The sequence below is a fragment of the Phoca vitulina genome, unplaced genomic scaffold, assembly GCF_004348235.1.
Source record: "Phoca vitulina isolate PV1807 unplaced genomic scaffold, GSC_HSeal_1.0 scaffold41, whole genome shotgun sequence".
NCBI classification, from domain to species: domain Eukaryota; kingdom Metazoa; phylum Chordata; class Mammalia; order Carnivora; family Phocidae; genus Phoca; species Phoca vitulina.
Window position 1 is genome coordinate 6285568 of NW_022589744.1, and position 26877 is coordinate 6312444.

At 37.6% G+C, this 26877-nt stretch overlaps 2 protein-coding genes across 3 annotated transcripts in view; both read right to left on the reverse strand.

The window, feature by feature from the left end:
* Positions 1–21832, reverse strand: part of ABCA6 (ATP binding cassette subfamily A member 6) — an 84990-nt gene extending 63158 nt beyond the window's left edge. Inside the window, exons 1-5 of one of the 2 annotated variants that reach the window (XM_032429789.1) lie at positions 21312–21832; positions 17680–17794; positions 16942–17057; positions 13265–13405; positions 10179–10260 (exon numbers count right to left, since the gene is read on the reverse strand). The gene's annotated coding sequence lies outside the window, so the exon portion shown is untranslated. Of the gene's footprint in view, positions 1–10178; positions 10261–13264; positions 13561–16941; positions 17058–17679; positions 17795–21311 lie in introns of those variants that run through there. The other variant, XM_032429790.1, reaches the window with a different exon arrangement.
* The window catches only part of ABCA10 (ATP binding cassette subfamily A member 10), a gene marked incomplete at its 5' end in the record, with an annotated part of 55828 nt that continues 38416 nt past the window's right edge, over positions 9466–26877 (reverse strand). Inside the window, 17 exon segments of the mRNA XM_032429972.1 lie at positions 9466–9576; positions 9697–9752; positions 10179–10221; positions 10224–10260; positions 13265–13405; positions 13592–13675; positions 13677–13703; positions 14464–14558; positions 14632–14707; positions 15006–15184; positions 16285–16376; positions 16942–17011; positions 17013–17057; positions 17680–17794; positions 18688–18779; positions 21466–21540; positions 23204–23329. Of these exon segments, the coding sequence (XP_032285863.1) occupies positions 9478–9576; positions 9697–9752; positions 10179–10221; positions 10224–10260; positions 13265–13405; positions 13592–13675; positions 13677–13703; positions 14464–14558; positions 14632–14707; positions 15006–15184; positions 16285–16376; positions 16942–17011; positions 17013–17057; positions 17680–17794; positions 18688–18779; positions 21466–21540; positions 23204–23329 (1452 nt within the window).

Below are 26877 nucleotides of genomic sequence, written 5' to 3' on the forward strand. Positions count from 1 at the left end.
AGAAAGAAAGAAAGAAAGAAAGAAAGAAAGAAAGAAAGAAAGAAAGAAAGAAAGAAAGAAAGAAAAAGACATCACATGGAAAGTAATTTTCCCCAAATGTTTGCAAATAAGCTGAGAAAATTTTTTTCAGTTTTTCTAATCTCAGAATTAAATTATTTTCTGTTTGCTTAACAAAATATTCAGACAATTCTCCCTCAGCTAGTACAGAAGCAAATTTTACTACTTTCCTATATTCTACTGTTGTATCTACACAATAAAAGTTGGTTGGGAATAAAAAGAAAAAGTTTGGCATTAGGTCTTCAATATAATACATATGAGTATTTAGAAACATCTGAAAAATAGACGATTTTTAGCAGTGTCCACCCACATACTCGGCATAGCACAACAAAACGGAGCATTACTTACTGTCAGAAAAATTAGGAAAGTACTCTGGAAACACTGTCAACATACAGTTCTCTTTTTGTGTACAGCAACAATTAAAATTTCCTTATTGCTACTTCTTCATTTATTCCTTAAATGGGCGCCTAACCCAGGCTGCTTTCTGAAAGGGGGTGTAGTCAGATCAAGCTGCACATGATGAACTTGTTTTGTTTTCTGCCTTTTCTTCCCTAAGCCAATTATTGGTAGGGAAATGATGGTTCAGTGGTTGGTTGGGAATAAAACAAACCCTGTGTTTGTGCACTTGGCCTTTCAACTTCAGGGATAAGGGGTAAAATGGTAAACAAGGAAAATGGGACTAGCCTGTCGGACATGATGAGACCAAGATGGGGAAAGCGCAATAAACAAGTAAAAACAATCACTAACCAAACAAAGTAGTTAAATGTGTATGAGAAATCTTTAGCTATTTTTTTTCACTACTAATGCCTAAACACAACTGCCAATGATCTATTTGACTAATTGGTACTGAATGGGCAGAATGTGCTGAAGCTGAATTTTTTTTTTCCTGATAAAGCTAAACAACCCATAGTCTGCCTCACAGAAACACTTAATTTGGACAAATGAATAATTATGAACAAATTCCTTTCTCTGTTCTGTTCATAGGGGATGCAGAATTTCAAAAGGCGTATAAACAAGATAAAAGTAAGCAGATTGCCAAGGACTAAAAAACTATATAAAAAGACTCAGGTCAATTTTTTGTGCATGAAGACTGGGAAAAAAATAAAATTTATTCAACTCCCATTGCATAGTCTATCTCTCTCTGTAAAGAATTGCAAACTTTTCTTGACCTGCCAAAGTAAATGGCAAAACAGGAAGCCAAAGTCCATGAATTGGGAAATCTCAAATATTTGACATGGCTCCCAAACCACAGATGTTAATAATCATAAAGCTGAGAGTTGCTCTGGAAAAGAAAAAGATAATTTTTAAAAAATTAAGCCATGGTATTACATATGTATATTTCTCTCCTTGGTAATTAGTTCTATTTTTAAAGAGTCAACAGTGAAATATTACATGTCTTTTACATTAAAAATTGGCAAAAAGCAAAGGTAATAAAGATGTCCTAAAGGTCTCATGGTGGGGGGGGGGGCGGGGAAGGTCAGAAACACTGTTAAAATTTTGTATCAATAATAGGTCAATGATCCAAACAAAAATTCTGCTTCTTTTAAATCACCTGGAACATAGTTCAGGTTTTTATTAATTTTCTTGTTGTTTTAGACCCTATGTACTCCATTTTAGAAATATATCTTAGGCATTTTCACTTTGCTTACAATTGCATTAAAATTCACAACTACAATATCAATAATTATTTAGATTATATTTTATTAGTTTTACTTCTTAGCATTGTTTCTTATATAGGCTTTTTGTTCCTCTTTCTTGACTTATTTACTCTGACTTGTTTTTACTTGGGAGGTCATTTTCTTTATTTAAGTCTGAAGATTCCCCACAAACGGTAACCTAATACAATGAAGTACCCACCCAAACTCTATCTAGAAGTACATTGAAATGGTGGATAAAATATATCAAAAAAAAAAAAAGAAGAAGTTCAAATATATAACCAAATCTTAAAAAGAAATAAAACGGTAAAGAAAACAAACCAAGAAACAATGGAAGAAATAAAGAGAAAGGAAGGAACATCCTCAGGTATTAAAAATGAAAAGAGAAATTAAAGCCAGAACTATGAATGGTATGTCAGCAATCCAACTGTCCAAAGAGGTGTTTCAATAACATTGTGACCTAGACTTGATGGGTTATGAAGCTGGATTTCATATCTCTGCATGAATCCAGAAGATTCACAGGACTGCTCAGTGCTAGGAATAGAAACTAGTAAAACCACTGACTACCCCAAGGAAGGGTAAGGATGTGTATTCTTTGCCCAATCTCTGGGTTAAAAAATATATATCCTCCATAGAAAATGAAAAGCCCAAGCATATGTAGAACATGCCAGATACAGGACATAGGAGAAGGATCTTAATTTCTTTTCCCAGCATAGTAACATGTCTAGAAACACAGCAAATATCATAGCAGTTAGTTGCAATCTGGAGCCAAACTTGGGTTTGAATTCTAGCTCTGCCATGTATTAGCTGCATGACTTTGCACAATCTATTTAAAACCCCCCACCTTAAAATGGAGATATAATTGTATATGTATGTATGGTTACTGTGGAGATTAAATCCATTAATATAAATAAAGTTCACAAAACAATGCCTGGAAAATCATAAAAACTCAAAAAATGTTACTTGTTGCTGATAATCCTACTCCTCCTATTCTTCTTCCTCCTTCCCCTTTTCTTCCTCCTCCTCTTACTATTACTATTAATCTGGATCCCCACAGAGAAGATGCAAACCATTCTACACAGATATGCCCAGGATGCAGGGCACAAGACAACAGAGTTAAAGACATATTCCTCCCAGCAGCTAAACTCATAATCAAAGTCCACCATGAAATGGGGCGCCTGGGTGGCTCAGTCAGCTAAGCATCTGCCTTTAGCTAAGGTCCTGATTCCAGGGTCCTGGGATCGAGCCCCCTGTTAGTCTCCCTGCTCAGCCAGGGAGTCCGCTTCTCCCTCTGCCCCTCCCCCTACTTGTGCTCTCTTGTGCTCTCTCTCTCAAATAAATAAAATCTTTAAAAAAAATTCCCATCATGAAAGAGAATCAGCAGGTGAACAAAATGAGACTATTAGTATTAAGAAGTAATATAAGTTAGTTAAAACAGGAAGCACTGACAAGGAAGACTAATAGGAAAATAACCCATTAGAGCTTATAGATATTTAAAGGGACTAATAATAGTTAAGATTAGAAATTTAATGGATAAACAGTATGGAGGTTTCTCAAAAAGTTGAAAATAGAGCTACCCTATGACCCAGCAATTGCACTACTGGGTATTTACCCCAAAGATACAAATGTAGTGATCTGAAGGGGCATATGCACCCCAATGTTTATAGCAGCAATGTCTACAATAGCCAAACTATGGAAAGAGCCTAGATGTCCATCAACAGATGAATGGATAAAGAGGATGTGGTATATATATACAATGGAATATTATGCAGCCATCAAAAATTTTAAATCTTACCATTTGCAACAATGTGGATGGAACTAGAGGGTATTATGCTAAGTGAAATAAGTCAGTCGGAGAAAGACGCGAGTATCATATGATCTCACTGATAAGAGGAATTTGAGAAACAAGACAGAGGATCATAGGAGAAGGGAGGGAAAAATGAAACAAAATGAAACCAGAGAGGGAGACAAACCATAGGAGACTCTTAATCTCAGGAAAAAAACTGAGGGTTGCTGGAGTGGGGGGGAGGGTGGGAGGGATGGGGTGGCTGGGTGATGGACATTGGGGAGGGTATGTGCTATGATGAGCGCTGTGAATTGTGTAAGACTGATGAATCACAGACCTGTACCCCTGAAACAAAAAATACATTATATGTTAATAAAAATTTTTTTCAAAAAAAATTTAATGGATAAGTTTTATAGCAGATTAGCACAGCTGAGAAAATTAATAAACCGGAAATATAACTGAACAAATTATATAAAATTTAGTGCAAAGAGAGAACAAGACGGAAAAATATTAAAGACAAATTAAAAGACATGGAAGACAGAATGAGGTGTCCAGCACATATCTAATAGGCATTTTATAATATGGAAAAGAAAAGGAATAAATAAGAGGACTTTTCAAAAATAAGATGGATGAAAATTTTCCAGAGTTGAAGATATGAGCCCTCAGATTAAAAAGAGAGAGAGAATGTGTCCTGTGCAGAGTTCAAAACAAAAATCCAACAATTAACTTTTTTTGTGGTGAGCTTTCAAAACATGAGAGAGAAGGAGAGCGGAGAGAGGGAAATACTAAAAAACAAAAAAACAGGAAAGATAAGTCATCAACTAAGGTTCAACAGTTAGCCAAAGAATGTCATAAACAACTGAATAATTTTGTCAAAGGGCTGAGACAAAATAAACAGTCAACCTCAAATTCTATATCCAGTTAAATGTTCATGGAATAAAGATCTCCTCAGAAAGAATTCACCTCTTACACAACAAGGCTGAAAGAAAACTAAAAGTTGTACTTCGTTAAGAATAATTTTTAGGGGTGCCTGGATGGCTCAGTCAGCTGGATGTCTGACTTCAGCTCGGGTCATGATCCCTGAGTCCTGGGATCGAGTCCCACATTGGGCTCCCTGCTCGGCAGGGAGTCTGCTTCTCCCTCTCACTCTCCCTCTGTGCTCTCTCTCAAATGAATAAATAAAATCTTAAAAAAATAATTTTTAAAAAACATCAAGAGTTGAGTCTCAGAAGTGTTTGATAAATAAATTGTCAGTACTAATTATTTATTGACGGTAAACAATATTTTGTGGGAGAGGAGGCATAACCTCCCACCAGCCTATACATTTCTTCAGTCTCTGGTAATGGAACCTTAGAGGTATCTATGATTTTTTTAGGATCTTATTTATTTGAGAGAATATGTGCAAGAGCCAGGGGAGGGACAGAGGGAGAGGAAGAGAATTCAAGCAGACTCTGCACTGAGCACAGAGCCCATCCCAGGGCTTGATCTCATGACCCTGAGATCATGACCTGAGCCACAACCAAGAGTCAGATGATTAACTGACTGAGCCACCCAGACACCCCAAGGTATCTATGATTTTGCAGAGTTTATTTTTTGTTTTGGGTTTTTTTTTTTCACTTCTTTATTTTTTATTATTTTTTAATTTTTTATTAACATATAATGTATTTTTTGTTTCAGGGGTACAAGTGTTGATTCATCAGTCTTACACAATTCACAGCACTCACCATAGCACATACCCTCCCCAATGTCCATCACCCAGCCACCCCATCCCTCCCACCCCCCTCCACTCCAGCAACCCTCAGTTTGTTTCCTGAGATTAAGAGTCTCCTATGGTTTGTCTCCCTCTCTGGTTTCATCTTGTTTCATTTTTCCCTCCCTTCTCCTATGATCCTCTGTCTTGTTTCTCAAATTCCTCTTATCAGTGAGATCATGATACTTGTGTCTTTTCTCTGATTGACTTATTTAGCTTAGCATAATACTCTCTAGTTCCATCCACGTCATTGCAAATGGCAAGATTTCATTTTTTATGGCTGCATAATATTCCTCTGTGTGTGTGTCTGTGTGTGTGTATACACCATCTTTATCTTTTCATCTGTTATGATTTTGCAGTTTTAATTGTTAGTTAAGAACAAGGACAAAAAAAGAAAAGAAGAGAAAAAAGAAAAGAACAGAGACAGAGTGGGCATGGCAGCAGAGAATGCTAGGGATTTTCACATGGGTACTAAGCCATTGTTTTCCTTAGAGTTTGTTGTGGGGGTCCAAAGTTATCTGGATCACAGTCCTTCTCAACTCTCAGTCACTAGAAATCCTCCCATTTCACTTAAAAAGCTGTCCTTATGAGCTATAATTTTAAAGAAAATGCAGATGGGGGCAGGCATATTTGACAGTGTATGTTCATGAACAGGAGAAGGGGGAGACAAGGTTCACATACACAGATGTGAATACTGGCTTTATATAGGAATGCTGTTCATTCGTACTAATAGGAAGAAAGAGTATATGGGGGCACTGAAACCTGGTTGGTTGCTCAGGTTGTGAAAGCTTGTGAAAACACTCTTCTAATTGCTTCCATTTTCACAGTCAAGTGGGAAGCAAGGTCTCCTGCTGAGAGTGAAAGAGGAGAGATGTTAGAGCCCGAGAAGCAGGAAGATGTGGCTAAGTAATTTAATCATCCAATCCAGTGAAAGAGTGAATAGATGAGGGGAATGCAGTGCAGTTGCCAGGCAGGACCAAGGCTTGAAGACAGGCAGTGGAATTCATTTAAAGTGAGACTAGTTATTTTGTTCATGTGTATTTTTTACCAATGTTCATCTCTTAAAACAGGTTTAACCAAGATTGAGGTTTTGCCAGGAAATTACGATGAAGGGTGAGAGGGTCAGGCATCGATGGTGTATATATGGGAGTAGCTATTGGCAAAGGTAAGCTTTTCTCTTGAAAGGGTGTAGACTCCTAAGTGGAGATGGTAGATGCCTCTTCTTTCTTGCCAACTTTATTTTGTCCATTGGCTCCCAGATTACACTTTCAAGTACATGGTAGAGAGCTGACTCTCTGTGTCCAGAAAGTTTGTGGATATGGGGAGGTTTGGCTATCTAGGACTATATCAAAGCTTTATTGAGGCAAAACAAAGTATGTGTTCACAATTCACTTTCTAGAGGAAGAAAATTTTCAAGTAAACTGAAACTTAGGAATTTTGGCAGCATATTAGAACTACAAGTTTCCTGGAATTTTAGCTGCAGCAGTAAATCTAGCTTTCTATTTCTTCTCCTTTTGCATGTTTTCCTCTTATAAGCTTCTGTATGTTGCTTATCTGCTTGGTGAAGAACATGTACAAATGCCCATTTTGTGGTCAGAGTGACTAGGATCCACTCTTGGGATTAGACCAACATTACTCTAGAACAAAATCTCAGAGTTTGCGGACCTCTCTATAGAGGTATACCAACTGTCAGCATTTCTGTTCTTGCTCAGACCTCTGGGATGGATCTCAAATGATCCCTGCCTGGATTTGGTACCACTCTGGCTCGTCTGTTGTAATCGCTAGTCTGGAGTCCCATGATGTAGGTGCAGCTGCTAGAGGCCCCACTCCGCGAACTGCCACAAAGAGATAAAGCTGTCCTTAGAAAAGGAAAAAAAATCATAAACTCAGCAAGCACTCCCAAATGTGACTAAAACAAAATTCTAAATAATATTTTAAGGTCTTCCCTGTTTCTGAAATTAGCTGTGTTTCTTTCTTCAGAAAATTTTGCTGACTTTTCTACTAAGTAAGGTTCAGTCTTTCTGCAGTCCAATTCTCCTCATCTGGCCAACGATCTTTTTCATTCAGGACACATAATATAGGGATCTAGATTGTGAGCACAGCAGTTGGTTGTTGGTGGACTCTCTTGGCACCTGATTAGGTCAATGTTACCTTTTTTTTGCAGTGTCCCTAATGTACTGTATTATCATCACAGTGACAGTGTTAACCAGGCCACAGGGCCTGGTGAGACACTTTTTTTCTCTCTCTGTTATAGGGATGAAACTGCCAAATAGAAGGTGCAGACATAGACCAGTGTCCCCACGTGCAGAGGAGAAACATGGCTAAATTCTTATAATCCAAGCACCCATTTTCCATGCCCACTACCACTATCAACCTGCTCATACACGTTATTTTTTCCATCTCAAGACACGTCTAGTACAATTTCATTATAGACTGACGTTTATAAACTGGTTTATACAGAATGCATTTCACGTAAGTTCAACCCTAATGTCAGATGGGAAAGTAGAATAATCAGATGAGTAAACTGTCTCCAATTCCAACTTCTAGGAAGTTTGCCTGTAGACTTGAAATGCCATTGATGGAATTTAGACACTAATGACCTTTAATTCCAAAAGGCCTGAGTATCCTTGACCTTATTTCCTTGACCTTCTTCCATTACTACATCTGTAGCTACCGTGTGGGGTCTGCAGCATTGTTTATTAAACACAAACACTAGACATGAACATTTTTTAGTTGCGTTATGTACCTAGCACATAGTGTTATATGGTAGGTGGTTAAATATTTGCTGAAATAAAGTAAAATTTTAAGTACATACATTTTATCACAAAATGTTCTATTTTTAGAAGAAACAAGAAAAAATTAAAAGCTAAGGAGATTATTTATGTAAAGAAATTGCAGGAATAGCCTCTCAACCTAAACCCTACTGTTGGCCCATGCAAAAGCCCACAAGGGCCTTAGGTTATAACATAATGGGTAAAGCCTCCCCCTCAGATCTCTGATAGCCTCTGGCAATGTTGTAGAATATTCAGCATCACATAGAACCTCGAGTCAACTTTCAAAGCTGTGGATTCCTTTATGTCAGCTTCCACTGTAAAATAATAACCTTTGGTATTTTTTGTTTCTTCATCAATGAATCTGTGCTAGAATTCTGGCCACAGGACTCATAGATTTTTGGTTGATATAGGATGTTATGTTTACTAATAACTGTCTTGTTGATGTCTTTCATAACATCATTAATTTAACAATAGGTTAAACGAGATTTCATACATGCAGGAGTACCACTGAACTCATGAGTTATAAATGGCATTTCTTTAATATTCCTTTTGATGAGGGAGTGGAAGGCTGGCTGAGGACAAAGTACAAGCTGACACCCTGCAACTTAACCACCCCCAACTCCTGGGTGGGGTATGTGTGACGTTTCTCCAGGGAGCTCCCACTGTCTTAACCCCTTAATGTTAATACTTTGCTAGAGGTCAAATGGCAAGGCCTCCTGTATCCTGTGGGTATTCTTTAACAAATGAAAATCCTTTTGAAAACTTAGCTGAGTATCTGGAGTTTTTCCTAGTATTTTTTTTTTTTTTTCCACTCCACAGGATCCTCAAGCTGGTTCTGCAGGGGGAGGGGGACAGGCTTTCCTTTAGCTTGATCATGCTTTCAGGACTTCCCCAGCTGAATGTTTTGTTTTGTTTGTTTGTTTTTTGAGAGAGAGAGAAAGAGACTGGCAGGGTGGGGATGGGGAGAGGGAGAGAGAGAGAATCTTAAGCAGACTCCCCACTGAGCGCAGAGCCCAACACAGAGCTCGATCTCACAACCCTGAGATCGCACTCTGAACTAAAACCGAGAGTCAGATGCTCAACCGACTGAGCCACCCAGGCGCCCCCGCCTCCAATGTTTTGTTTGTAAAACGTGCTCAGCATTCAGCTATATTGAAAATAATTAAAAAAAAAACTGGATTAATATTATGTGATTTTTGAATTAATACTGAGCAAAAATAGGCCTTATTAGTGATTAGTATAATGTCTGATTATGTTAATGTTCACTACCTTTCCCTATCTTTGCCTCTCCCTTCCATTCTAAAACATAAAAAACCATTTAAATTCTTAATCATTATTGAATGTTGGAACTACTGAGTGTGTTTGTTACCTGTGGTAATTTGGAAGATTGTTCTAGAAATCTGGAAACTAATAATGTAGTAGGACCTAAAATCTCATGTTAGGAGATTCAGGGTTTTAAGCCTCTTCCTGTGGGATGAGTTTCCATCTAACTGTTGTATCAACTTGATCATCAAAATTTCCCAGCTCCTGTTCTTTAGAGAGTTCTAAGAATACCTAAGTAGGGAGGAAATAAATAAGGAAAAAAAAATGTCAGGGTGTTTCTGAAAGATGATGTGCACAGAGATTCACACAAAGGCTCCCTGGATGGTGCTCACTGTTTTAAAGAAAACTCACCTGTTCCAAGGTAGCCTGAGAGAGGCTGTATTCTTCCATATCAAAGGTCTGTTCCACTGCATTGAAAGGGACTGACATTAAAGGCTTACATGTTTTTCACCAAAAGTGCTTAACGACTGAGCCACCCAGGTGCCACATTCTTGCTCCTCACACCTCTGACTATGATAAATATGGAGAAGCAAGAAGCTCAACTCAGTATTCTTTGGGACAACATGTTGATAATTATTCTCCAATACCATGCAATGGAACCAGGACAGAATATTCTAACTTACTTGCAGCTGAGTCTCCTTGTTAGCAGAGGGAAAATCAGGTGGAGTAAACCTGAGTGTAAAGCCACCACTACACTCCCTATAGAATATATAAGATGAACCCAGTGGAGATTTTCTAAGTTTTGACTGATTATATAATTTTTCTACTTGAACTCATATAGTACATATTCCATGTGAAAATATGCACAACAGATAAAGTCTGTTTAAACTTACCTGCCTCTAATTTGAAAAAGGCCCAAGATAGAGGGTGAACGTCTTTTCCACAGGTAATTTATACACTATCATGGAGGAATATCTGGGAGAAGGAAAAAGTCAGATTTATTGCAGTGTTACAATATTGGGGAGAAATTGATAGCTAAAAAAAATTTTTTTTTTTAAGATTTTATTTATTTATTTATTTGAGAGAGAGAGAGAGAGAGAGAAGGAGCAGAGGGAGGGGCAGCGGGAGAGGGAGAAGCAGACTCCCTGCTGAGCAGGGAGCCCGATGCAGGACTTGATTCCAGGACTCCACGATCATGACCTGAGGGGAAGGCAGACACTTAACTGACTGAGCCACCCAGGCACCCTAAAAATTTCAGTTTTCTTTAAATAAAAAGGTAAATAGTTTAATTTGATAAAGCATGTATCTGAGCCAAATATCTTTAGTGATAAAAACCTGGTAACCACAAAAACCTGGTTGCTCTCAATTTAATGTTCAAGATAAATTCTGAAAAATTACTGATAAAGAATCTTTCATCCTTAGCCCATGCTATCTTTCTTCCTGTGCTATATTTCTTACTTTCAAAAGCCAATACTTTAACATGCTCTCTGCAACACTTTCATCAAATTTTCCCCTCCGCTTTTAATTTTCAGTCTCTTATAATATTAAAACCTGTTGAACTTTCTCTTATTAAAAAAAAAAATTCTTTCTTGACCTCCAGCTCCCCTCTTCCCAAATAAGTTCATTTGTGACCTCCATGTTGCACAACCCAGTGAACACTCATCCTATTTTTAAGACTTCTCAAAAGCATTAAATAAAGTAGTAGACATCCTCCTTAAAACTAACACACACTCTCTCAGTTCCTGAAACAACCAAAATTTATGACTTTCTAACCCACTAGACCTGCTCTGTTTAATATTTTAGCTACTATCTCCATGTGGCTATTTAAATTTAAATTAACTAAAATAAATAAAATTCAATCTCTTGGTCACACCAGCCACATTGGAAGTGTTCCATGACCACATGTGGGTATTGGCTGCCATACTGGACAGCACAGACATAGGACATTTCCATCATTGCAGAAATTCTGTAGGATAGAGCTGTTTTAGACACACTTGAATTATTTGTCATTATGGTTATTATGGTGGTGGTAGTTTCCCCACCAGCTTTTCTTCCTCAATCCAGGCTCGATACTGAGAGTTCCTGGGGCCCAACCTAGACCTCCCTTTTCCATCTCCCTTGTTGACTTCACCCACTCTCCTAACTTAATGGTCTTCTATTTGGTAAAAATGCTCCACATTGATGATTGCCTTTTCTTCTGAGCCAGAGCCCTACATCTCTGTATTCTGGCATCTCCACTTGGATATCTCTTTACACATCAACTATATGAGCTTTCTTTCCATCCTCTGCATATATAAAGTTTTTTTTTAAAAAGATTTTATTCATTTATTTGAGAGAGAGAGCACAAGCAGGGGGAGCAGCAGGCAGAGGGAGAGGGAGAAGCAGAGCCCCCCATTGAGCAGGGAGCCTGATGCGGGGCTCAATCCCAGGGTCCCAGGATAATGACCTGAGCTGAAGGCAGACGCTTAACCAACTGAGCCACCCAGACGCCCCTGCATGTATAAAGTACATCTTGACTTAAGTTCTTTGCACATTCTGTGTTCTCAAGAGTACCTCTTATCCCCATTCTTCAGTGGCCAAACTTTGCTCAGTCTTAAAGTCCTACTTTAATGCCATTTCCTCATTTCTTTGTATCTTCATTTCCTTAATATCCTTGTCCCCCAAAGACTGTGAGCACCATAAGAATCGTCTCTATTTATTGACTACTCTATACATGGTCTCCAGCATATAGTAGGTATTCAAGAAGTATTATTTTTTTAAGATTTATTTATTTTAGAGAGAGATTGAGCACAAGTGAGGGAAGGGGCTGTGGGAGAGAATCTTCAAGCAGACTCCTCACTGAGTGTGGAGCCCAATGTGGGGCTTGATTCTACAACCCATGAGATCATGACCTGAGCCCAAACCAAGAGTCGGATGCTCAACCAACTGAACAACCCAGGTGCCCCTCAATAAGTATTATTTTAAAAAAATGAATAGAAGTAATACATAAGAAAACCCTGTACATCTTTCTTTTTTAAAAAAGATTGTATTTATTTATTTATTTAGTCATTTAGTTAGTTAGTTTAGAGAGAGAGTGTGAGCAGGGGGGAGAGGCAGGAGGAAAGGGAGAAAGAAAATCCCAAGCAGACTCCCTGCTGAGCACAGAGTAGGACATGGGACTTCCTCTCACAACCCTGAGATCATGACCTGAGCTGAAATCAAGAGTCAGAGGCTTAACCAACCGAGCCACCCAGGCGCCCCACCCCGTACTTCTTTAAATTCAATTCAACTTTATTCTGCTATTCACATAGGTTTGGTTATCCCTGCTTGTAACTGATAGCTAACCACACACAAATTTAAAAGAACCATAGAGAGGATTAAATACCAATAATCAATTAATTTAGGATAGAGTGAATCTTTCTCAAGCAAAGGAGTGTGTGTTATTGGAACTCTTGATGCAATTTTACATTCAGTAAAATGCTATAGGTTGATGCATAATTTTCATTGTCTATTAACAAATATTAAGGGCCGCCTGGGTGGCTTAGTCAGTTAAGCAGCTGCCTTCAGCTCAGGTCGTGATCTCAGGGTCCTGGGATCGAGTCCTGCATCGGGCTCCCTCCTCAGTGGGGAGTCTGCTTCTCCCTTTCCCTCTGCCTGCCTCTCTGCCTACTTGTGCTCTCTATCAAATAAATAAATAAAATCTTTAAAAAAATTAAATTCCTGGTTTTGTTTGTACTTTGTTTCTAATTTTTGAACCATTCCATCATTTACATACACAGGCACATGAGCACACACACACCTCATCCACCTTTTCTGAGATATGAAACACTCACTGAAAAAGACTCTTCAGTTGCTCTTTTCTCTGTACATCCGAGTGACCTCCAAACAACTTGTTTTGTAATAAGTAAGCCAGCTCAGCCTTTCTCTTCCTGTCCAGATTCATCCCAGACTAAACTGAGTGTGCTGTACACTTGTCACCCAAGCCAGAAACGTCCTTTACCTTTCCTGCCGAGTAGCCTGTGGAGAGAGCTTCAGAATCTCTGTGTGGAGAGGCTCCACTCGAGTCGGGTCCTTCATTTTTATTTCTAGAAAATAATCTTTACCAAACTTTCTTTTCAGATGTTGAATGGATCCAATACACCTAATCCAGGGAAGAGAAAAAAGAGTTGAAAGAAAAAAAATTGGTCTTTTAATTTCCTCCTCAACTGCAAAGGCAGAGGAAAGTGATCATAGATTGAGGAGCTGAAGAGCACCAGCTGGTCACAGTGAACTGTAATTCTCTCTGTGAGAGCTTGGGGGCCAAGTGTGGGTGTGGACGGGCACCCACCTCAGCCTTCCGGACACCATGATGGCCACTCCGTCACACACGGCCTCTGCCATGGCGTGGGTGGTCAGGAGGCACCTCCTCTGTGTTTTTAACAATGGTCTGAATTGCCTGCCTAAAGACAAAGTAAGGGGCTGTTTGCATTTAGAAAGTAATTTGGGAAAACAGGTGAACAGAAAGAAGTATGAGGAATAATAGAAAACTCTGTATTCATTTACAAGAAAAAAAATCTTTTTTTTTTTTTTTTTTTTAAGATTTTATTTATTTATTTGACAGAGGAAGACACAGCGAGAGAGGGAACACAAGCAGGGGGAGTGGGGGAGGGAGAAGCAGGCTTTTCCCGCGGAGCAGGGAGCCCGATGTGGGGCTCGATCCCAGGACCCTGGGATCATGACCTGAGCCGAAGGCAGACGCTTAACTGACTGAGCCACCCAGGCTCCCCAAGAAAAAAAATCTTTGCTCTAGAGAGAAAGAAAAAAATTATACTGCATTATGTAATTATATTACCACATTAATTGGCTTCATAGAATGAAAAGCTGAAGATTGGGAAATAGTAAAATATGTTTGTTTAAAAAGTTGGAGTGAAGAGAAACACCATATTGTAGGATTGTCCATAACTGAAGAATAAAAGAAGAAGAATGAGGCAGGGGAAGAGGAGTAAGAAAAAGAAAATCAAAGCAAATACATGCAAGATTCTATTAGATTCTTAAAATGTCTATCTTTCCTCCCTTGGGGAATTTTGAACACTATATTGAGTTTCACTGAATTAAATACTAGAGGATGTGAGCCTCAAAGATAAAATGGAGCAAATGTAAAAAAATATATTAACTCTAGACTCATACTACTAACTCTACACTTAATACGATGCCCCTCACCACATTTGCTACTGTCCCTCGGGGTCCACCCCCGTGGACGGCTCGTCCAGAATCACCACTGACGGGTCTCCCAGGATGCTCAGCGCCAAGCACAGCTGGAAAGAGAGCAACAGCACATCTGGCACTGATCTGTGGGGTGCACAGAGTAACATGGAGCCCCCCTCCTACCTTCCTCTTTACTCCCTCAGATAAGGACTTCGTGGGAATTTTAAGTTGTTCCTGGAGCTTGAGAGCTTCCACCAATCTGACAAAAAAAAACCCACTGTGATTATACACAAAGCACATGTTCCTACCTAAACCAACAATATAGAAAACCTTAGCACCATCAACCTGAAAATAGTATATTAAAGTATATTAAAGGACCATTAACATCATCACAAACACTAAATCTTATGATTTGGTTCTTCTTCAGATTTCCCATCATTTTATTTGCCTTTAAATTTAAAGACCTTGTTTTATGATCTCCTTTCCATATTTAATGAGGAAATGACATGTTCCTCCCTTCCTCCCGCTACAAAGTGTGAATGAGCCCTCCCCCCCACCGTGAAGTACTAAGAGCAGCATCCTGTTTGCCTATTCCTTTCACTGCGGTGTGCAACTCCAGGTGTTCCTGCACCATAAGACTGGGCCACAGTGAGTTTTCCTGAGGACAGTACCCCAAACACTTGAGGGTGTCATCTTCCACTTGCCTCAGTGATGTTCTGCAGCCTTGTAAAACCACCTGCATCGAACAATGAAAGTCAGATCCACATCCAGCTTTTGCTCCAATTCTCCTTCTACTAAAAGAGATAAAAGTGGCCATTAAGCCTTGTAAATGTTTGGTGGGACTAAAAACTGGTGCAGCCACTGTGGAAAACAGTACGGAGGCTCCTCAAAAAATTAAAAATAGAACTACCTTATGACCCAGTAATTCCACTACTGGCTATTTAACCAAAGAAAGCAAAAAAATCTAATTCAAAAAGATAAATGCCCCCCTATGTTTATCGCAGCATTATTTACAATGGCCAAGATATGGAAGCAATCCAAGTGTCCACTGATAGAAGAATGGATAAAGAAGATGTGGTATATATCTACAATGGAATATTACTCAGTCATAGAAAACAATGAGATCTTGTCACCTGTGACAATGTGGATAGACCTAGAGAATATAATGCTAAGTGAAATAAGTCAGTCAGAGAAAGACAAATACCATATGATTTTACTCATATGTGGAATTTAAGAAGCAAAACAAACTAACAAAGAAAAAGTAAGACCAACAAAAAACTCTCTTATATACAGAGAACAAACTGGTGATGGTCAAATTGGTGGGGGGATGGGAGAAATAGGTGAAGGGGGATTAAGAGTACCGGGTAATGAGCACTGGGTGATATACAGCATTGTTGAATCATTATATTTTACACCTGAAACTAATAATAACGTTGCATGTTAATTTTACTTGCATTAAAAAAAAGTGGCCATAGGGGCGCCTGGGAGGCTCAGTCAGTTAAGCCTCCAACTCTTGATTTCAGCTCAGGATCCTGATCTCAGAGTCGTGAGATAGAGCCCTGCATGGGGTCCTGTGCTGGGCGTGGAGCCTGCTTAAGATTCTCTCTCTCCCTCTCCCCCTGTCCACCCCCCCCCACATGCATGCTCCAAAAGAAAAAAAATTTTGGCCATTAAGCGTCACTATTTTTTGAGCATGCAAGGATATTTTATAAAACCTTTCATTTATTTATTCGTTTTCTTAAAAAGTTATTTGATTTACTGATAGAAAAAAATAAGGATGCTATTGATATTTAAAGTGAAATTTCCCCTGGCAATGAGCTAGGTTCCTTCACGTACCACTCCTGCAGTTGGCTTTGTGTCTCCTGTTACTATTTTAACAGAAGTACTTTTACCAGCTCCACTGTGTCCCAACAACCCCAAAACTTCACCTGGAAGAAAGAGTCACCATTGATGTTTGTACTTCAAAGTTTGACTAACCTAAAATCACTTAGTTTAGTAACATTTTAAAACAAAATAACATTTTCAAACAACCCCTTCCCAATCTTCTATTTCCAGTGTGAATGGAAAGACTTGACTGGGGCGCCTGGGTGGCTCAGTCGTTGAGCGTCTGCGTTTGGCTCAGGTCATGATCCCAGGGTCCTGGGATCAAGCCCCGCATCAGGCTCCCTGCTCAGTGGGAAGCCTGCTTCTCCCTCTCCCGCTCCCCCTGCTTGTGTTCCCTCTCTTGCTGTGTCTCTCTATCAAATAAATAAATAAAATCTTTAAAAAAAAAAAAGACTTTGGATTTATAGTAGAATGAGTTGGTCTTCCTGACCTAAGACTGGGTTTCTTACCATTTGAATTGGGACATGGTTTTGAAACAGAAAACGTTTCTCTGCCAACATGTTAAGTATTTTTATAATTACATGTTAACCAAGATCGAGGAACAGTCTTTTCACAGTCCCAAACCTAAATAAATAAGGAACAACCTGATAAAGGGAACATTGTCCAAACCTTTTTTAACGCAGGAGACATTTCTTATGGCTATTTTCTTCTTTCTTGTTGAAAAGCAACTTTCCTTTCTTTTCTTTATATTCCTTGTGTAAACAGCTTGCCATTATGACTGGTTTCTGGAAAACATGACAAAACATGATTTTCCTGTTAAATCTCAGATATTTTGTGCACTCACGTTTTATCTTTCATGTCCTAGGTTAGGAATATAACCAGATTCTGTTCAGCCTCTTTTTTTTAAATGAAGTACCCAAATGTATGTTCATGAGAGGAGATTACTACTTAGAAAACTAATTTCTAATCAAATGCATTGTGTTTGCATTATGCCCTTGGCACTAATTTCATTTCTGGTATGTTTCTTATTGATTTCCATACAGTGTAAATTTACTTGCTAATTATAGTTATTAATGTCACGACTTCAATATCATGCAAAATGAACCTTCGACTCTTGCAAAAGATGTGAGATCTTGTTAAGGTTGATAAAAATATCAGAGAATGTTTTGAATTACACTGATGAATAAAGACCTGGCAGGTTAAGATCCACAAAAAACCGAAGAAGAGAAAATTAAGAGTCATGACAAGATAGATACTTCAAAGGATATGATTTAAATATGACCTACACGTGCTAGTGTTACAGAAAAAAAAGCATGTTTTGAAAATAAAAACAAGGAGTTCGTCAACTCTACAGGACAAGCTACCTAGCCTAGTGTTTTATAAAGGGTTCAAGTTACTTGTTTTCACCTCATTCAGGTTCAGAGTAGTGAGTGCATCTGTTGTGTTCACTCTTTCAGCTTGAACATCTTCTTCTTCTGGCTCTTCTGGATTTGGATGACTTTCCCTACTTCTTGAGGAGATCCTACAGAGAAAATAAAATAACATAACAATGTGATTCTAGGGCGCCTGGGTGGCTCAGTTGGTTAAGCGACTGCCTTCGGCTCAGGTCATGATCCTGGAGTCCCTGGATCGAGTCCCGCATCGGGCTCCCTGCTCGGCAGGGAGTCTGCTTCTCCCTCTGACCCTCCCCCCTCTCATGTACTCGCTCTCTCTCATTCTCTCTCTCTCAAATAAATAAATAAAATCTTTAAAAAAAAAAAAAAAACAATGTGATTCTAGTTGTACAACTATCAAGAGAATGTAAGCCTCTACACTTAATTTATCCTCTGCTTTAAAAGAAAGAAAATGATTAATTTACTACCTACAAGATTCCCCTTGTAGGTAGCCATGTCCCTTGAAATATTTTGACTATTGTCTTTAAAACCTTTTATCCCATCTGTCAACTAGCTCTGGAAATTCCCTCAGACACAGACTTATCAGTGTTTTCAGTCTGCGGCCATCCAGATAGTCCTCACATTACATCATAAATGATCACCAGAATTGGCTTCTCTTCCCTTTTCAAAACATTCCACACCCATACTGAACACACCAGCTCATTATCATGTCTTCTCCTTGGGGACTGAACTTGTTGTAAGCAGGAGAAAAAATAAGCTTTGGGGCTTAACCACTGTTAAGAGAGATGCACAGAACAAAAACTCAACTTGCCTAAAATCGGTAAGACCCGTGACTTCAAAACTATGTATCCCTGCATTCAATCCAATGCTGTTATGCTGGGTTTTTTCCCCAGAATAACAATGTCTAATGTGCCTGGTTAAAAATTGGATAGCAAATCTAACCTAATAAATTGATGTTAAATGTACTGCTACAAACATTAAATATTTAAATTATATTCAGATGTTAATAAATGTTCCTGACCTGAAAACTGGATCTTTCCTCATTGTTTCTTTTACATACTTCATTTCCAGACACCTTATAACGAAAAGGAAAATGCTACTCTGAAGGTGTGGGTAAAGGCAAAGAAAGAGAATTAGAATTAGCATCATCATGGGATTCAAATTCAGTGGACAATATTTGCCTTTTCTCATGGAAGATTTGATCATTTTCTTATAAATTTGACAAAATCCTTATAAAATACTTTCACAAGACAAGTTTATCTAAACCAACCCTCTCATGGTGGGGGGGGGGTGGAAAGGGGGTGCAACTAAAAATCCTGCATTAAATTAAAAAAACTACTTTTTTAAGACATAGAAAAGCTGACAATATAGTAAGGATTTGTTTGTTTGTTTTTTTAATAGTAAGGACTTTTTAAGCCAAATCTAAGTGGATGCAAGGAGTAGGCTTGACAACAAAGCAACTCTCGACCTGGAGCTATTCTCCAAACCCTGAAACCTTCAAATTTCAGTTTTCACAGACTCTGCAGGAGAAGACGACAGAAGAAAGTATACGAGTATAGAGTTTTCTTCCAAGCAAGGACTAGAATAGGTGATCCTTTCACTAATAAAGTGGGGCCTCAAAGGGTTTCACCCTTGGTGAAGGACATAAAGAACACCTGGGAGAGCTGACCGTAGGGAATGAAGTGGAAAGAGAAGCCAGCCTATGCACAGATTTGTAGCCTAAATTCACATCACCTGAATTGTCCAAAAAATCTCAAGCCTGGAATTTAGTTAAAAGGAGTACCAAACAGGTAAGCATCCCAAAGAATTTGGCAGAAGCAGAAGCAAACAAATTGGAATAGAAATCCCAGAAATTGACCCTGCATATGTGGACATTTTATATATGAACAGAGGTGGCCCTGAATATCAATGGAAAAGCACAGGCTTTTCAACAAGTGGTGTTGGACAATTGGGTATCTTGAAAGACAGAAATGAAATAGACCCTTACCTTCCAACACGGAAAAAAATCAAGTTCAGATGACTGAAAACATAAATGTGTAAGGAAAATATACATCTTTTAGAGGACGATATAAAAGAATATTTTCATGACCTCAGAGAGGGAAAGATTTCTTAAACATTATGAAAAATGAAATAAAATGCATTCATTATCTTAATAGATTTAGTAAAAAATTTTTTGATTTTTTTTTTTTTTTAAGATTTTTATTTATTTGTCACAGAGAGAGCGAGCACAAGCAGGGGGAGTAGCAGGTAGAGGGAGAAACAGGCTCCCCACTGAGCAAGGAGCCCGATGTGGGACTTGGTCCCAGGACCCTGGGATCATAACCTGAGCCGAAGGCAGATGCTTAACCAACTGAGCCACTCAGGCGTCCCAAATTTTGATTATTCTTGATGCACACAACCTTTGATAAAATTCAAGACTCATTCTTGATAAATAAATCAATAAGCAAAGACTAAAACCTCTAGTAAACTAGGAACTGAGAGAATTAACAAATACTTCATATTATAAACAGTTAACAGAATGCTAATGACTAAGTACTAAGAAGATTCTGAGTAAAATCATAAACAATGTAAGGATGCCTGCGAGCAATAGCATTACATTCCAGGGTTGGTTTGTTCTGTTACCCAGGACTGCACATTGTAATGAATATATGCTCTAATCAAACAATTGTACAACTTTAGTATTTATTAGTGGGCAATTAAAAATAATTGTGTGCAGAACATCTCTGCATTTATTTATAAAACAAAGAATATACATTTGATATATGAAGACTCATATGGAAATGTATATAATTTCAAAAATTTATAAATTTATAAAAACTTAGGAATCTTCTCCCTCAACAAAGTCTTCTGTCATTAAGAGAAAAAAAGGTCTGTAATCCATTTTGTTCCTCTTTTCTGTCTCAGTTACCATAATGCAGAGATACAACATTTGTGTTTTATTTCAGTGTCTTCTCCAGTTTAAAATTGCACTCAAGGGGTGTGTGGGTGGCTCTATCGATTAAGCGCCCCACTCTTGGTTTCGGCTCAGGTTATGATCTCAGGGCTGTGAGATCGAGCCCTGAAACAGGTTCCACACTCAGCGGGGAGTCTGTTGTGAGATTCTTTCTCTCCCTCTGCCCCCTGCTTGTGCTCTCTCTCTTTCTCTCTAAAATAAATAAAATCTTAAAAAAATAAAAAAATAAAATAAAATTCCACTTAATTTTTTACCTTTCTTTTTCATTACTCAAATTAGTTTATTTTTTTATCCATATTTAAATGAATTTTAGTCATACAGCATTTGTGGTATTTATATATAAATCACTTCAAATTGTCTTTGGATATATATCATATCAGTAACATATAATAATAGCAATCAAGTCTTTAGTATTTCTGGTATACATTATACTGTCATTGACTCCATATAGAAAAATACCCTTGGGGCACCTGGGTGGCTCAGTTGGTTAAGTAATGGACTCTTGATTTCGGCTCAGGTCATAATCTTAGGGTCGTGGGATTGAGCCTCACTCAGGCTCTGTGCTCAGTGGGGAGTCTGCTTGGAATTCTTTCTCTCCCTCTCCCTCCGCCTCCCCCCACCCATGCTCTCTCTCTCACTCTCTAAAATAAATAAATAAATCTTTTTCTTTTTAAAAAGAAAAAGAAAAATACCTTCACGTTTTGCTGCCATTATATTCGAATGTAGAATATAGCAAGAGTGAGTATTTTTAGGATATTTAAATTTGCCGTTATTTGAATAAGATCAAGTATATTACACAGTTATGAATCCTATGCAATAGACATTCTGGTAGAAAATTTTTCTTATGATTAAGACTGTTAAGAGAATGCTTTCATGGCCTTCCTTGATTTCATTATCCAGACCTTCCAAGTGTTTCATATATATGGGATAGCTGTTGAAAGAAAACAAAGGCTAAATGAAAGTCTCTCTGCTTGATGCATATAAAATCTATACACTAAATATGCATATATTGTACTTGATGTTCCTTGAGGTGCCAGGGTATAATCCATGAATTGGGATAAGACTTGTTCTCTGATACTAAAGTCTGTTGATGAGCTGACATTCTTCCTTGGTTGTAATCTCCAATATTTTCTGTCTTCCAATTTTATGTAGTGGGGATTTGCAGATTTCTTTTTTTTTTCATCTAGCCTGATATTATTTTTTTTAAAGATTTTATTTATTTATTTAACAGAGACAGACACAGCGAGAGAGGGAACACAAGCAGGGGGAGTGGGAGAGGGAGAAGCAGGCTTCCCGCTGAGCAGGGAGCTCAATGAGGGGCTTGATCCCAGGACCCTGGGATCATGACCTGAGCCCAAAGCAGACGCTTAATGACTGAGCCACCCAGGCTCCCTAGCCTGATATTATTTTTAACCCGTGAATATTGTATATTTTGTTTGGATGTATCCTAATGTCTATGAAAATTCTCAGTATTCTTTCTGGAAAATTCTTGCAGTATTCTTTCTGGTTACTGTTCCGTTTTCATCATCCGCATCTCCTTCCAAAAACCAACTGAAGTTGATCAGAATGTTAAAACCCAAATAACAGGAGACAGCTAATTTTTTTACAATTGTAAAATAACTAGAAATACATGTGTTAAATATCAGAATAAGATAATTATTGAAATTAAGCACTAAATTTAGTTTTGCATCTCTATCAGTTCTATAAAATAGGTAAACAAGGGAGACTATATAATTCTCTTTATTCATCTTATTAAAAATGAATGTTTCCTTAGAAGAGTCAAATATTTTTTCTGCCAGTAAATCTTAAAATGGATTTTTAAAAATTACTACCATTTAGTGGGCTTGGCAGGAGATATATATATATATACACACACATATATATATAACAGTTTAAGAACAAACATTTCAATCCTTTTAATAGGCTCAATGGAATAAAATAAAATAAATAAAATATCTTTGACTATAGCTTTACAATCATTCCGATTCATCCTTCAAATGAATATTTTTTATCTGCCTTCTGTTAAGAAAATACTATAGAGCATTAACTATTCTTTCATTTTATTTAAGTTTTTATTTTAATTCCAGTTAGTTACATACAGTGTTATATTATTTTCCAGAGTACAATATAGTAATTCAACAGTTCCATACATTACCTTGTGCTCGTTAAGGAGTGCACTTAGGTTAGGGGAGTGCACTTAAGTTAGGGGAAATGATAAAGTACAGAACTGTGAGGTAGATCAGATTTATCAACAGTTGCCCCAAATTCTCAGTAGTGCTTGGTTTCTCCCAGAAGTGCTTTGTAGCAACACACTTTTCTTCCCTTTCCAATCACACCTCCAAAGCAATTTATTGACACTAAGTGCCAAGCAATTAAAGAGCGCAGTATGTCACATCTTCCATGCAGTCTTATTTTTTAGGAAAAGGGACTTAAACACAGACATCAACCTTATTCAGTTTTGCAATCTTAATTTCAGAACTTATCAGCATTGAATAACTTCTAAATTTTATACCTGTTCCAACATTGGGCAAAGATTTTATTAATGGGCTACATGGTTAAGGCCAGTCACACAGTGGGTAATATTGCTCACCTTTACTAAAAACATGAAAAATCCAATTAAAGTGTAGAAAGGCATTGAAATCATGCATAAAATTAAACTGGGTTTTTCAAATTCAGCTGATGATAGGAAGTTGAGTGAAAGTAATGAGATCTAAAAGAAAAAGAGCCAGAGGTATTATAATTTTCTCAGTCATTATATAATATTTTAAGCTATTTTCTATGAAGAATCTGTTTTCCTAGGAGATATTCTCATTTTCAGTTTTCACCTTATATATAGCAATATTGTTAGGATTTCCTCTTTAGGAAGCATGAAACTATCATTACAACTGAAACACGGGATTATAATAAAGTCTGACATATTCATCTAAAAGATTTTATACTACCTGATATGGATGGAGAGCAACAAAAAAAGAAGGGATGTAACATTATTTTATCACCCAGAATCCTCAAATGCCTTCACCATCAGGATAAACTTAAGAATTAACTGGCAATATGACTTGGGAACTTAAAGGACAAAATAAATATTGAGGTGGGTATTTATTGCCATATTTAAGCAACAGGAGAAATACAAGAATTATCCATTTTGATACTAACGTAGGAAAATTGAAAGGTTTAAAACATCCTCAGAGGAGTGAATAAGTCATGGGGATAAAAGGCACAGCATAAGAAATAGAGTAAATGACATTGTAATAGCATTGTATGGTGACAGATGGTTGCTACACTTGCGGTGAGCATAGCATAATGTATACTTGTGGAATCACCATGCTGTACACCTGAAACTAATGGAACATTGTGTGTCAACTATGCTAAAAAAATCCTCAGAGAAAAATAATAGGGACAGCACTGCCCTGTACGTAGCAGCCCATATTCCCACCCAGACTACTTTGGTAGTTTCCTAAGCGGACTCCCTGGCTCTGGTTCTCCTTCCATTACAAATCCAGGGGACATTCTGAAGAATGGGGTTTGGTTTGGTTTGGATAAGAATCACTTTCTTTTACATATTCCATTGAATGTAAGACTGATTGCAAAGACTGTTTTGTTCAAGCAAAGTGGCACATTAACAGAGAAATGCAATAAATATCAATGAATGAATACTGGGAAGGCAAAGAGTAAGGAGGATTTCTCATTATGTTTTTTATTCATCAAACAATCAAAAAAGATACATATTAAGGGTCCAATTTATGCAAAACATTTTGTTAAGTGGGACTGTAGTTACTGTAGTTGTAAGAAAAGAGGAGAAAGAGAAGAGGATAGAAACTCCTATTGAGCATCTACGGAGCATTTACTGTTTGCCAAGTACTTGGATGAACTATTTACTAGCACTCTGATAGTTAATGTGCTTTGAAAAACTCAATCTTAACCCTTTAGAGTACTATTGTTATTATACATATTTTCTGAGGTTCAGATAACTGAAGTAACTTGCCCAATGACTTCTAACTATTCTGTGCTAGATCAAGGATTCAAACTGGGGGCCATCTGACTCCAGAGCCCAAACTCTTAACCACTGTACTTTTTGTTGTATGAGTCAATTGTCCATACATCAAGTCAATGTACAATGTGTTGGGTGTCAAGATATCTATGAAACAATACAACAAAAAAGCATATAAATAATGTTTCCTCCACAAGAACAAGAAACATTTTCTGAAGGAAAAAGCAATATAAACTGAAATAATCTTAGGGTTCATTAGTTTATTTTATAACCTTGTATCAGAATCTCCTTGAAGATTTATTGCCCATACCATTTATAATGATTAAAGGTTTTGCTTTAACAAAATATAGAGCAATATGTCTTAAGTTTTAGAAAACTGAAGTTAAACTTTCTAATTCTATAAATGCAATGAAATAACTTATCTTTGACCACCCTACCTCCTTCCTCCTATTCCCTTTCTTTCCATTATCTTACTGCACTAATTACCTCATCTATCTTGTCCCAAACATCAGGAAAATAAAAAAGAATCCTCCCATTAAATCTTCCCTCTGGCAAACAATAGCAACAACAGTACATTTTAAGGAGTTGTAAAACACTTCCTGTTTCTACTTCCCCTTTTTATATTTACTCCTCCATCTGCTATAAACTAGATTCTACATTCACTGCTTTACAAAACTGCAGTTTTACAAGTTAGTGGTGGACTTCTATATGTAGAAATACAGAGGAATAGATATCCTAAAAAGACCTTACCCACACCATTTGAAACAAATGCCCTTCAAATACATTGCTAGTCTCAGAAAAACAGTGAGGGAATTCTTTAAGGGCAAAAACAAAGTCTGAAACCTGACTTGGACCTTTAAGTAAACACTAAATCTGAAAGACCTGGGAACAAATGCTTATTCCAGTTCGGGGATGGACAGGCAAAGACTTCGGCCCTCCTTAAGGTCCTTCCCTCCAAGTACCTTCAATAGAATAAAGAGTAACCCTCTTTATGAGTATTCCTTGCAAATCCCATATTAAGGCATGATACTCTAAGATGGCTTATGCAATCCTATGTGGGTTCTACACTGTACGTCTTGTGAAAGTAACTGAAAATTCTTTTAGGATGAAGACATCCCCAATTTGACATCTTGAGAGTTCCATACTTAAAGGTCAACTAAATATGTGCTCCCAGTTAAAAAAAAAAAAAAAAAGGAAAGAAAGCCAAACATACAAAGCAATCAGCCATAATAAGGGTGAATGAGGAGGGAAAAAAAAACAAGACACACACACATATTAAAACTATCTGTAGACTATTAAAATTGTCAAATAACAAGCAAATATTATTTTCAATTAAATGTATAAGGAAATCAAACCTGGAATAAAGAACACAAGCAAGTAACAAAAGACCATGAGGAATAATTGGACATGTTTGAAAGAGAACCAATTAGAGTTTTAGAAAACAAAGTTGAAATTTTTAAAAGCCAAAGATCAGAAATAAATTAGAAAGAGCTGAATACGAAATAACTGAATTGGACAGAAATTCTGAAGCATTTCCCAGAGTGCAGCAAGGACAAGGATATGGAAAATTTGCACAAAATGCTAAGAGATGTGGAGAACAGACTGAGAATAACACTAACACTATCTCAATAGACTTCAGGGAGCAAACAATAAATATTTTATTTTTACTTTAGTAAGAGAGGTAATATTTGAAGAGATACTGGCTGAGAATTTCCCTGAACTGACAAAAGAATTCATGGATTCAGGCAGCACAATTCATTTTTAAAAAGATAAATAAAAAGAAATCCACACCTAGAAACGCTGTAATGAAATTAAAGATGCTAAAGTCAAAGACCTTAAGAGCAGTCAAAGATGGATCTTCTACAAAGGCGTGGCAAAAGAACTGACAGCAGACATCTCAATAGCAAAAACGTCAGCAAGAGGTTGAGTATATTTATGTGATAAAAGAAGATAATTGCCAACCAAGAAATGCATATGCAGTCAAATTAACTTTTTTTAATAGCTCTCTATGTATAGTTTTATTTATTTTTTTATTTGTTTATTTATTTATTTGACAGAGAGACACAACAAGAGAGGGAACACAAGCAGAGGGAGTTGGAGAGGAAGAAGCAGGCTCCCGCAGGGAGCCTGACGTGGGGGCTCGATCCCAGGACCCCAGGACCATGACCCAAGCCGAACGCAGGCACCCAACCAACTGAGCCACCCAGGCACCCCCCAGTCAAATTAACTTTTAAGAATGAGAGTGAAAAAAAGAATAATAAAAAAAAAAA